Source organism: Pygocentrus nattereri, chromosome 19 (assembly GCF_015220715.1).
Source record: "Pygocentrus nattereri isolate fPygNat1 chromosome 19, fPygNat1.pri, whole genome shotgun sequence".
In the NCBI taxonomy this organism is placed as follows: Eukaryota; Metazoa; Chordata; class Actinopteri; order Characiformes; family Serrasalmidae; genus Pygocentrus; species Pygocentrus nattereri.
This window is the reverse complement of record NC_051229.1, coordinates 21419981-21433996: the sequence shown is the minus strand read 5'-3', so window position 1 is coordinate 21433996 and position 14016 is coordinate 21419981. Positions and strand designations below refer to the sequence as shown.

At 39.4% G+C, this 14016-nt stretch overlaps 1 protein-coding gene across 2 annotated transcripts in view; it reads right to left on the bottom strand.

Moving 5' to 3' along the window:
* The window catches only part of kirrel1b (kirre like nephrin family adhesion molecule 1b), a 76954-nt gene extending 64233 nt beyond the window's left edge, over positions 1 to 12721 (bottom strand). For both annotated transcript variants that reach the window (XM_017699160.2, XM_017699161.2), the window contains exon 1: positions 12447 to 12721. In XM_017699160.2, the coding sequence (XP_017554649.1) occupies positions 12447 to 12498 (52 nt within the window). In that variant the 5' untranslated portion in view covers positions 12499 to 12721. The remainder of the gene's footprint in view (positions 1 to 12446) is intronic.
* Positions 12722 to 14016: the final 1295 nt, after the last annotated feature.

Genomic DNA, 14016 nt, shown 5'->3' with positions numbered 1-14016 from the left:
TTATTTACCATTAAATTTTACAGTACTTTGACAGTGAAAATTATTTTTTTTTACAATGTAGTACTGAGTTACTCCAAGGCTGAAATTTGACTGCTCTAGTTCTACATATCCAATTAACAAGAACAGAACATTTCTAGGCCAACTCTACATTAATACTGCCAATTTCTTAATCTCTACCAATTTCTAATACTCATTTACTCAGCCATCAATGAAAACAGCTGTGTACTTATTACCATATTAAATATTGTAAGGAATTATCACTTGCATGATTTTAAGATTTCAAAGTTTAAGCTGTTCAACATTAAGCAGACCAGTGGTTCAGTATGGTTTGCATCTTTTCTGCTGCAGCACATCTGTTTAAAATCATGATGCACTCTGATGATTTAAATCACCCAACACAAACCCACCATGCAACAAACAGCATCATACTGCTGACAGCCAGCTGCCAAACGAAACAGTGTGAACAGAACAGGACATTCTACAACAGTGTGAATGGGGAGAACATTCTAAAACAATGTGAATGGGAAGAACATTCTAGAACAACATGAATAGGGGAGAACATTCTAGACCATTGTGAGTGAGGGAGAACATCCTAGAACAGTGTGAATGGGGAGAACATTTTTCAAGAAGGTAGATCCAGGCACAAGGTTGGTGACCGCTGTTCTAGAACAGTGTGAACAGGACAACATAGTAGAGCAGTGCAAATGTGGGGAACATTCTAGAAAAGGGTGAATGTGATAATGTTCTAGAACAGTGTGAATGGAGAGAAAATTCTAGTACAGTGTGAACTGGAGAGAACATTCTAGAACAGTGTGAATGGGGAGAACATTTTTCAAGAACAGTGTGAACAGGACAACATAATAGAAAAGTACAAATGCGTTGAACATTCTATAACAATGCGAATAAGGAATGCACTTAGTACAATTTGAAAGGGCAAAGTACAAATGGGGAGAACATTTTAGAATATTGTGAATAGAGAAAACTTTACAAAACAGTGTGAATGAGGAGAAAATTCCATAATGTTGTGAATAGGGAATACATCCTAAAACAGTACATATGGAGGGGCAACGTTTTCATACAGTATGAATGGTGGAGAACATTTCAGAACAATGTGAATAAAGAGAACATGCTAAAACAGCATGAATGGAAAGAACATTCTACAGCAGCGCGAATGCGAAATCTTTTCTAGAACAATGTGAACAGGCCAGTCTATAACAGTACAAATGGAGAGAATGTTCTAGAACTGTGTGAACACAGAGAACATTTAAAATATTATGAATACAAAGAATGTTCTAGAACAGTAGGAATGGTTACAAAATTACAGAATGGTGTGAACAGAGAACACATTCTAGAACAATTTGAACAGGAAAACATTCTAGAACAGTTCAAATAGGGGGCAATGTTCTAAAATAGTATGAATGGAGTGAATATTCTGAAAATGTTGTAGAACAGTGTGAATGGGGAGAACATTCTAGAATACATTCTAGAACAATGTGAACAGGCCAACTGTCTAGAAAATGGAAACAATGTTCTGGAACAGTGTGGAAAGAGACATTGTGAATAAAGAGAACATTCCAGAACCGTGTGAATGGGAAGAAAATTTCATATTGGTATGAGTGGGGAATACAGTCTAGAACAATGGGCCTCATTCATCAAGATCTTCCTAGGGTTTTTTTAAATGTGTTCTTGAGAAAGGTCCTAAGGCAAAGTCTACATCAAAGTCATGACGTGTTCTAATACAGCAGAACTGTTCACACCTTCGTGCTATTCAGTGTGTGTAGATTCTGTTCTCAACTAAGAACAAATGACAAATAACAAGACACTGGTGAACGTCAGAATCTCTGAGGCCCAATGTCAACAGGGAAACACTACAACAGTACAAATGGGGGTAACATTCCAGAGCAGTGTGAATAGAGAGGGTATTTTAGAACAATGTGAAGGGGCAGAACACGCTATAACCCTAATTCCATAAAAGTTGTCATAGGATGTAAAATGCAAATGAAAACAGAAAGCAGTGATTTCTGTCAGCTATTTCACCGAAAACAGCTCAATGAAGAGATAAATATACACTAATTCCAAATGTGACGCCGTCAGTACATGTCAAAAACGGTGTGTGGGAGGGAGGGTGCAATGTAAGCCCAACAATTAAACAGGTGAACAGGTAACAGGTGATACTATCATGATGAAAGGCTCAGTTGCCTCTTTTTGTGAAAAGCTGTGAGAGTACAGATGAATACAGAGATATACAAGCCAATTGGTAATAACTGAATGTCTGTAACAACAAAGGGTGCAACTTAAATTGCCTGATTTCATTAATCTGATACATTTACACATTTTAACCCTTAGTCCACCACAAACATTACACTGTGGCCCCCAGAAATGTTTGGACAGGCTGTAGACCAGTCATGAATCAAGTGGACAACTAAAAGGTTGAACTACTGATGAGTAACTTATCTCTGTTGTCAGAAGAAAACCTTGCATCTCCAAAATGGCAACTTTACAGTAGAAGGGAAAAAACCTACTTTACTTTAAATGTAAGTCAATGGAACCAGACATTTTATCCATGTCATTTTGGGCATTTTCGCTTGGACAATTTGTCATGAAATTTAAACACAATTGGCATTTTCACATTATGTCAAAAACTGAAAAATGACAAAAAGGATGATGAGGTTTTTTTCCGACAGCAGCGATATAATATAGTACATTCATCTTTTCATCAAGTAGCAAACTAGCAAAAGCAATGGTAAAGCGGAAAACCACAGTTCCTCTCAAGAGCCTCCAATGTAAGAAGAATCCACAAGCTGCATGAATAAGAGTGATAGGGTACAACCACAGAGGCATTGGGACTATTCACTGTATATATATGATGTAGAAACTCATTGGCTGGATAATGTGAACAGAGAAGTGTTCACTCACAATGAAAACACACACACACACACACACACGCACACACACACACACACACTTACACTTTCTAAACCACTCATCCTCCTGGGCCATGGGGGGTGCTGGGGCCTATCCCAGCAGTCATTGGGCAGAAGGCAGGAAAACCCTGGAGAGGTCGCCAGTCCATTACAGGGCAGACATACAGACATACATATTTACAGTGTAGGGCCAATTTAGCATCTGTTATTAAATTGTTGACAATTGTTGAAAAATCCATTTTGATGAAACTTATTTTGTCCACTTTTATAGCTACGACAAAATGTACTTCTTTTTAAAATGGAAAAGAAATCTTTATTTTTCTGTCTTAATTTGTGAGCAAATATAACAAATAAGATTCATCACAATTAATCAAAATACTCAAATAATCATTTGACAGTCTAAGACTGCAGAACTCTGAACGCTTTTATTTAATTTCCAGTCAAAAGGGCCCTTCAGTACAAGCGTCAGAAAAAGCACATATTCTTCAGATCTGAAAAATCTTTTGTGTCCATCCTTCTACTGTAAGAAGACAACTCAACACCATGGGTCTGAAAGGACGTGTAGCTGACAAGAAATTCGCTGTCAGAGAAAAAGCTTTTCAGGTACACTTTTCGTTCATTAAGATAAAAACTGTTTGAACGTACCATCAAAGGGGCAACAGTGAGGGAACTCTAGTGACCTTTTTCGGAGAATGTTGTTATTGAGGAAAAGAAATAGACAAAAAGGAAAACATCTCAGATGCGGAGTCAAAATCTATAATTGAGATTATTTGGATCACAAGAAGCAGAAAGAAGGCTGAAGACTGAAGGAGTGGAAAAAATATCCCTGCACATTTCTTTAAGACTCCTGAAAAGAACAGAAGCTTTAACAAAAGCAAAAAGTGACACAGTCTGCAAAAAAATTATATTATATTTAGTTGTTGAGGCTTCTGGGTAATTTCCTCTCTTCTGGGTAAATTTCACCTTCTGTGAATTTAGTTTCTCTCTGAATTTGGTTTCTCTCTCTGACACTGTCGCTTCTTTCCTCTTCTTCTCATCCAGAATGACAGGGCAAAATGATTGAAGTGTGTCAACCCTAATTCTGACTGACACGCACTGTCAAATATGCAAACGCTTGACTTTTTGCATGCGTACACACACACACACAGACTCGCACACCTGTATTACTGTCTTTATAGGAGTTTTCTGATTACTGATGTATTACAGCAGCTATGCAGTGAAACTAACCCTACCCTCCACCTTAAGCCTCAGTGTTAAAGTCCAATGTTCCATGATGGCGTAATTTTCTTATGATGAGAGTAGAGCGGAGTACACGCGCTCATGGTTCAGTTCTTAGTCATGTTTAATGTGTACTAAATATCTCTCTGTCTCTCTCTCTCTCTCAGTGTAATGGACTATAAGTGGCCTAATAAGGACAATCATTATTTTCCTGCACTGAACCATACTCAAGTCATTTTCCAGAAGATCGCAGAACATCTCTGTTCATCCATGAAACCTGAAACAACATCATACAGCACTAATGAACTTTCACCATTTCATATTGTGCTGTACGTCTTTTCATAGCACATCACATTTTACTCCTGGAATTTCCTTCTGCATGTTTCCTCCACCAGAGAGATACTGCGCCCAGTTTGATAGGCAGAAAAATCTCATCTACACAATTTCCTTCTGACACCAAATGAAGCAGTCAGCCATGCACTCATGCTGGGGGGGTGGGGGGGGGCAGGGTGGACATGTCACCTCCATGTTTTCAAATGTTGCAATCATTTTGGGAGTTGTGGTATGTTTGTACAAAAAAGTACACATCTGATTTGCAACAGAGCTGCATCATCTTATCGCTTATCATAAAGCTATCAATTACATTTAAAAACACTAATTTAGTTTTGTTTTGCTCATAGTCTGCAATGTACAGTCACTCCTATTCCTTCCTAATTATCAAAAACATTGATGACATGCAGATCAGAACTTTAGTAACACAGTAGAAATAGTGAATATGTGTGATATTATTCCTGTTAATCTGTTAATGATATTACCTGTTTATGGGTTTTAGTATTGGGTTTCAATAATATGATAAGTGTAAAAGGCTTCTGTTGTTTACATTGCTGTAGGTAAGCGAAACCCTTCGGACGTTGTTTGTTGTCTAAAGTTTGCTTCTTTAATTTTGCACTGGAGTTAGGAGGCTAAAGTAGGAAGCAGTAAAAGGAGGTAATACTCCACCAGGTTAGGTTTGTGTGAACTTCAAGCATAAATCATCATAAACTTGCCTCGTACTAGCATTGAAAACGTGGGGGAACTGGGGGCTGGGGGTTTTATGACAATGAAGTAAACTTATTTAATAAATATGAAATATGTGCTTTAGTAGTGACAGTTCTTAATACTGCACACATTTTCAGACTTTAGGACAAATATTAGGATATATCTGCTCACCATGTGGCCATGTGGGACAGGGATGCAGGCTCACTTCCTGCTTTAAAATGCAGAAGTGTGGTTAAAATCAAGACTAAAACTATGTTTCGGTGGAATAAAAACCTGGGAAATTGAACCTCATGATAAATCTTAATCTTTCACCTGCACTTTTAAATCAAAAAGGTCTCTTTAAAAAACACAAAAATGTAAGTATTATTTTCTCAAGTGTAAAGGTTGGGCTTTTGAGCAGATACGACCCAATAGAAAATACCCCATAAATGATGAATTTAGCTCATTACTATCCCAATTCATGTTTTGGCTTTAAATAGATCATCACATAGTCTTTGTAAATATCAAAGGCATGAATACAGAATTGTTTCTTTCATGTTTTTTTACAGTGGGACCGCAGTTTGAACTAATTCAGTAAAACGATCCATGTACTATCCTGTGCTCTGTTGCAGCCATTGTTTAGCTCTACACTGCTGCACAATGTCCACACCCCTACTCTCTCCATCCATGTGGACAGCCAAAGAGAGCAGCTGAATTAAGGTTATTTACTGTTCATAGTTGTCTTTCAAAGAACAAAGAGGCCTGTGTTAAATGTATAAAACAACCAAATATCCTCTTTAAATGCAACATTACACTTTTAAGAGCAGCAGTGTGAGTGAGAGGAGTAGGGTAGCCTATGTGTGCAGATCCGCTTTGAAATGAATAGAATCGCCACTCTGGAAAATGAGTCTTGGAGTTGTTTTAAATTGTATTTTTGAGAACACTAAAAGATTTTAATACAAGAAACATATAACTCAGTGTGGACAGAAGGAGTTTTATGATTAAGATTCATGGGCATGGTCAGATGAACAATGGACAACTTTACAGCGTTTTATAAAGCCGGCATGTACTCTTGTCACAAATAATTTATAATGGTCTATAATTAATATAATTATTATTATTATTATATATATAATATAAATAAACATGCATACATATACACAGAACCTCTGCTAGTGTGTGTGTGTGTGTGTGTGTGTGTGTGCATATGTGTATGCACAACGGTGTGGGGTGCTAAGGGGGCTGCAACACCCTGAGAGTTTAGTAATCACAAAAAACATAATAATCATATTAAGTAATATAGTGCAATGAATACCTGTACTACCTTAAATTAGTATATCACATTTCCAACTACTCACTAAAGGACCCATGATAAATCACATTGTCTGCATTTTCAGAATGAGAGGTGGGTGTACCCCTCACTCCCCCGTCCATACCGTCCATATACTAAGCAGTCTGTCATAAAAAAATAACATATTCACTTATAATCTGCTGATTCAGCTTGCTTTATGAATGAGGTACAACATGAGGCATTCAATCACAACAGACTACCCCATATTTATATATATGTTTACATATATATATATATATATATATATATATATACATATATCATGTATCTCACCCCAATACAGCACATTACAATACATTGTTTTATGCAAATTATCAAAAAAATGTAAAAAGCCAAATTATTTTGCATGATATCACATCATATTTATGCTGCTTAATATTTCAGCACCCCAACTTAAAACATCTTCTCCTATGTATGAGAGAGTGTATGTGCACATGCTCAAGTATTACACACAGCACATGAATATTTGCCTTCATTTTACATATTACTTTGTAGTTACAGTGAAATAAATTGTTAATAAAGCTCATGGCAGTTGTTACTGCCTTTTCCTTTAACTGTAAGGCTCTGTGATGCTCAATATGACACATGATGTTAGTTTCCTCCACAACGGTGTGTTTTGTTACAAACACCAATGCCTCAGATACATTAAACCTGGTGGGCCGTGCCAAAAGACCACAAAAGCCCCCCGGAGGAGATAATGAAACAACAGCAATACGCTAATGAAAAGAAAACATCATTTTAACTCCATACCGCCTCCTTCTCCTCCCCTCCCTTCATCCTCATTTCTGCTGCTGACACATTCACTCCTCCCTCCCTCCTCATCACTCTATCCCTTCATCACTACACATCTGTGTCACTCACTTGCCTCCTCTCGCTGTCACTTGCTTTCTCACACACTGTCTCTCCCTCTCTCTCTCACTAGCTGACTACTTCTCTTCTGAGAAATCAAGGGACACCACTCTGTTTCTACTCCTCTCTCTCTCTCTCTCTCGCTCTCTCTCTCGCCATCTGTCTTTCATTCTCTCTGGTTTTTTGACAGCGCAGACGGTTCTGTGGAGATAATTCAAGTAGGCTAACACTTGAGTCCCCAGACAAACACCAAATATACACACACACCAGTCTGGCTTTTATGTGCCGCCTGGCTTTGAAAGTGGCCATGGATGCAGGTCAGGGCAGTTCAGCAAAGGCCTGTCAAGCTAAAGCCTAAGAACTCTCCTTTAACTAAAGATTTAGCATTTAGTTAAGAATCTTATTCATATAATTGAAAAGGTTTTGTTTAATGTTTCTCACTTTCTTAAAATAAAAGAGTCTGATGCATCAGGAATAAAAAAAATTTCAAACAGTCAAGAAAGCAATTTAGCTTCTATCATACATTATACTTTCTCTGATTTAAAAACCATGAACAGTCTGTACTCCACCAGAGGGCAGTGTAGAGCCTGCATCGTCTGTTTTGGTCAGCTTTGGCGTTTATTGTCTGGTTAGTCCTCAGAGATAAGCATAGAAAAACTACTGTAGCGGCTAAAGACTTACCACAAACCAGACATTTGTGATCAGGGTTTAATATAAAACAGTAATACTAAGATGCTGAGTGGCACATTTGTTTGGACGCTGTGTGTTGTCCACATGCTTTTGTCTTTGTTGAATAATGCCTTTAAAAATTTGAATGAATTAATAAAATTGATGTGGTATGCTAAAACTGCTAAAGTTTCAAAACATACCATTACCTTTCCCAGTCCATATATGTAAACGAAGCAGCAAAAACAGCCCCTTTTGAATTTGTGGCTATGATAAAACAGTGGTTTTGTGCATATTCACCTATTCAGCCAACAGGAGTTAAGCCCCGCTTGTTCATACTGAAGTTATAAGGAGTATGATCAGTCTTAAAGGCACTATAACAAAATCAGCCTTTTTAATTACAACCCCTTTTCCAAAAAAGTGGTGAGGCTGTTCATAATGTAAATAAAACTAGAACGCAATGATGTGCAAATCACATAAAACCATATTTTTAAAGAAAATACTACAAAGACACCATATCAAATGTTGAAATTGAGAAACTGTCTTTTTTTTTTGCTGTAATATATGCCCATTTTGAATTTGATGCCAACAACACATTCCACAAAAGTTTGGCATGTTCACTGTGCTGCATCACTTCTTTTAACAACACTCTATAAATGGTTGGGAACTGAAGAGACCGGCTGCTGTAGTTTTGAACTTGAAATTGTTTTCTCGTTCTTGCTTAACATAGGATTTCAGCTGCTCAACAGTTCAGGATCTCCTTTGTCATATTTTTAATTTCATAACCCTCCAAAGGTTATCAGCAGGTCTGGACTGCAGGCAGGCCAGTTTACGACCCAGACTGTTTTAATATGGAGCAATACTGTTGTAATACGTGCAGAATGTGGTCTGACATTATCTTCCTGAAATAATCAAGGCCTTCCCTGAAAAAGACGTCATCTGGATGGCAGCATATGTTGTCAAAACATGTATATATTGTTCAGCATTAATGGTGCCTTCACAGATGTGCACATCACCCATACCATGTGCACTAATGCCCCCCTATACCATCATGAATACTGGCTTCTGTGCACTGATAATAAGCTGAGTGGTCTTTAGCCCAGAGGACACAGTGTCCATGATTTTCAAAAAGAATTTCAAATGTTGATTTGTTGGAGCACAGGACACTTTTCCACTTCCTCTCAGTCAATTTTAAATGAGCTCAGGCCCAGAGAAGGTGGCAGCATTTCTGGATCCTTTTTATACATGGTTTCTTCTTTGCGTTTTAGAGTTTTAATTAGCATTTGTGAATGCAGGGCTGAACTGTGTTCACAGACAGTGGTTTTCAGAAATACAGTGATTTTCACTACAGAATAATGTCTGTTTTTAATGCAGTGCCATCTGAGGGCCCAAAGATCATGACTCGCAAATACTGGCTTTTGGCCTTGTCTCTTGCATACAGAAATTTCTCCAGATTCTTGGAATCTTTTAATGTTATTATGTACCATAGATCATGAAAAGCAGACGTTCTTTCTTATTTTACATTGAGTAACATTATTCTTCAATTGTTGCACTATATGCTTGTGCAGTATTTCACAGAGTGGTGAACCCCTCCTCATCTTTACTTCTGAAAGCCTCTCTGAGATGCTCTTTTTATACCCAATCATGTTACTGACCTGTTGCCAATTAACCACCAGGTGTTTTTTAGCATTCCACAACTTTACCAGCTTTTTGTTGCCCATCCCAACTCTTTTGGAATGTGTTGTTGGCATCAAATTTAAACTGGACAAAAATTTTTCAAAAAACAACAAAAATTTCTCAGTTTCAACATTTAATGTGCCGCCTTTGTATTATTTTCGATAAAATATAAGGTTTAAATGATTTGTACATCATTGCATTTTGTTTTTATTTACATTTTGCACAGTGTCCTAACATTTTTGGAAATGGGGTTGTATAAAGGATGCAAAGAAGTTGGAAAACAGAAGTGAATCATTACTGTTTATTATGACTGGTACACAGCCTTAGAGATTGTGTAGGACCTGAATTATTCAGTAACTTCTATGAACTAAGTGTGGAGTTATTATTGTCATTTTGATATGCTCTTTAAATGTAATTACATTATTGCCAGTGGTTTAGGTACAGGTACTTACACCGTACCACTGGACCACTGGCCACGTCATCAGCTACATCTACTGTACGAGATCACTTTTTGGGTCTACAGTTACTGACTGTTGCCCATCTGTTGCTACAGAATATATCAGCCCCCTCTACTCCATTTGTTAATGGAAAGCGACCACCATAGGACCACCGACACAGCAATGCGCTGAGATAGGAGCTGTTAACTACTGTTAAGTGTTGCTGTACACCTGCTGAATAGAAGTTGTATCTGTGCTAGAAATGAATGCTACCTATTAGTAAGCTCTATAAGTGCTGGGCATGGCATCATCACTGTGGGTGTGGCTGGAGCTCAAATAAAATGTATCAAAAAGCTCCTGGTAAGTATGCTGGCATATCAATTTCTGTTCAGAAATGTTAAAGCTGTGATGGTGTTAAAGATCTTGCGATTACTTTGTGGTTTTAAACCAGGTGCTGCACTGAGACTGTTTAAAATATTCCCAACATCTGTAGAATCTTTTATTACTTTTCAATAAAAGGCTGTTAACTATGCATCTTAAAAGCTGAAGCAGCAATGTCCACTTTAGCGAACCGTCCCACTCAAGCGGGTCACACGTAAGAGTTGAGAGGGATCATATCGACTTTACAGAGGCAGCATTTGAAAATAAACATCAATATTATTCTGATATTGTACTTCTGGACTGTACTGTTCAACTATTGGTCAAAATTTACCTTACTTTGCCTGAATTCAGCCTACTGTGTGGTCCACTACTGGTCAGTTCAAACAAGTGCAGCCCAAGACTGTGCAGGATTCTGAATGGAGATTCTCTATTGAGAGGAAAATGTAATCTTTGACTGGGATACCAGCCCTACACACTTAAAAAAGCTTCAAGGGTTGTTTAGTAAAGGAAATGGTTCAATTTAGCACCATGAGTTCTATACAGAACAACTTCACACTTAAATGCTTCTTTTCATGGTGAAAAGGTTCTTCCCATTGATGTCAAGCTCACAACAATAGAAAATCTTTTTAAAGAGTGCATACATACAAAGGTTTGTAGACACTTCCTCTAATTTAGTGAATTGAGCTACTTTAAGTTTCTGACTCGTTGTCTGTAGAAAAAAGATGCTCTGGAGGAGCCACACAACCCAAGGTCACCATGTCCAACGCTAAGTGTCAGCTAGAGGGGTATAAAGACCTCCGGCTATAGACCTATAGAGCAGTGGAGCTGTGTTCTCTGGAGTTATGGAGCTCCGTCGCAACAGGGGATGGCTTTGTGATCCACCATCGCTATCTCATCTCACTAATGCTCTTATGCCTGGATGCAATCAAATCCTCACAGCGATGTTTCAACATTTAATGCAACGCCTCAGAAGTGCAGGAGCTGTCACTGCCCATTAATACACTTGATTTCAGAAGAAGCGACGGATGAGCAGGTGTCTACAAACTTTTGGACAGACAACGTCTGTGAGCAGGAGAGTCTGTGGGCTGTGTTCGTCTCATTAGCAGGAAAACTGAGAGACGGGGTGGTTTGTAATCTGTTTCACTCGCGTGGAAATGATGAACACATCGCAATGTGTGATGCGCTGGCTCGTGACACACACGGTCGGGTCCGCACCTCGAGGTGCTCGTGTGAGTGTGAGGTACATGGCAGTCGGCGCGAGCCTCTCTGAACGCTGCTCGACCACCGACATGAATCCTGAAGGTGTCAACCGCTGATCAAGACCCGGCCCTTCCTCGGCATGTACCGAAGTGTGGAAGCGAACCGAGTGTCATTTTGTTTCAAGATGAAACGGGAAGGTCATGATACGCTGTGCGCACCCCCCCCCCGCCCAACCACCCCCCAACACACCCTCCCCTCTGCCTGCCCCCCAATACGGTCCGTCTGAGCTGACACACAATAAACCAACAGACCAAAATACAGTAATTAGTTACGACAGCCAGTCTACATGACAAAGACTGAGAGGATCATGAGCTAATATCACTTAAACACACGCAGAGAGAGAGAGAGAGAGAGAGAGAGAGAGAGAGAGAGAGAGACAGAGAGAAAAAGAAAGAAAAAATGAGAGAATGTGAGAGACAATGAGAAAAAGAGAACGACAGAATGTGAGTGTGTGTGTGTGTGTGTGTGTGTGTGTGTGTGAGAGAGAGAGAGAGAGAGAGAGAGAGAGAGAGAGAGAAGTCGGACCGTTATAGACGGACCACGATAGAAAATGGCTCTAAATCAAGGCTGTAGAAGTTGTCAGGTCGTCTGCGCGCTCAGGTTTACTGTGACTGGCTGAATCTGCTCTGAGAGCTGAAGGATGTCCCTCAGCGCGGTGTCTCCTACCTTTGTGAACGGCGACCCCGATGGCTAAAGTTAAAATCCAAACCGAAGCCATGGCTCAGCCCCCGTTCCGCAGCTGCCCACCGGACCATCAATACACCCCGCGGTGTGTGAGCAGTTAATCCTTGAACTAATGACGGCGGTGCTGTGTGTCTGTCCACATGTTCCTCCAGAGCATTCTCTCCTCTCAGTCTCTCAGGCTGTGAGTGAGGGAGTGTGTCGCCTCCTCCTCTGGCTCTGTGGCTTCGCTTTCCTTCCGCGCCTTCATTAACTAGACACGAAAATTCTCTCTCTCTCTCTCTCTCTCTCTCTCTCTCTCTCTCTCTCTCTCTCTCTCTCTCTCAATAGTAACTGTCCGTTGTTCGCTCTTTCTGAGGATGAACAGCGCCGCCCAATCCCCCAGCGGCGCTCCGCGGTACTGCGGCGGCGCTGCTCTCGTCCTTCCACGCTGTTCAATGTCAGAGCAGCAGTGAGAGAGACAGCCCGCTGGAAACAGCGCCGGCCAGCTGCCGAGGAGCCGCCGTTATTCTTCTCAGCTGTGTGCAGCTACAGTAGAGCCTTAGTGTTGTGAGAACCCATGACCAGCTATGCAGATCTGCCTCTAGAATACAGCATTATCATTTATAATGTCACATCTTGTTTCATGTGACTAACACTTGATAACAAGAAAACAGACTGTTATTAGCTACACACTTAAAAATGATGATCCAAAAAGGATTCTTCTATTGTTACAAGCTTGACATCAGAACTGTATCAGAACCCTTTTAGGTGCAATATAGAAATATTTTTAAACAGGTTCTATATGGAACCATCTACAGCACATTTTCCACCAACCTGATGGACCCTTTCACAAGGAAAAGTATATATATGTAGATACATGTATCATTTTGTAATTGTATATAAATATAAATGATATATAACTCCTAATATATACTCCTAATTGTTGTGGTATATAAAATCAAGCACGTAGCCATACAATCTCCTAAGAGAAACACTGGCAGTAGAATAGGTTAGTAGAAGTCAGTGATTTTTTCAGTCACTTTTGCCAGAAGTCACATTATGTGATTTCTGTCCTGCTAGGTCTGCCTTGGCCAACTGTAACTGCTATTGTAGAATGAAAGTGTCAAGTGATAAGAATTATGTGTTGGGAGCTTCATGAAATGTGTATTAGTGGCCAAACAGCTGCACAAGCCTAACATCATTATGTGCAATGTCACACATCATGTAAAGCACGCCATGACTGTAAATGTGTTTTCTTGTGTGATGAATCACACTTCACTATCTGGCAGTCTGATGGACTCGAATCTGGGTTCTGGGATGTCAGGAAAACTCTACCTACCAGAATAAATAGTGGCAACTGTTTTTCAGGGTTTGAGCCACTTTCAATTCCAGTGAAGGGTAAATTTTATGCAACAGCATACAAAGACATTTTAGACAGTAATATACTTTATATACTAACTTTGTGGCCCTCTCCTGTTCCAGCATGACTGTCCCCTGTGCACAAAGAAAGCTCCATAAAGATATTATTTGATGAGCTTGGTGTGGAGGAACTCCAGTGGTCTGCACTGAGATC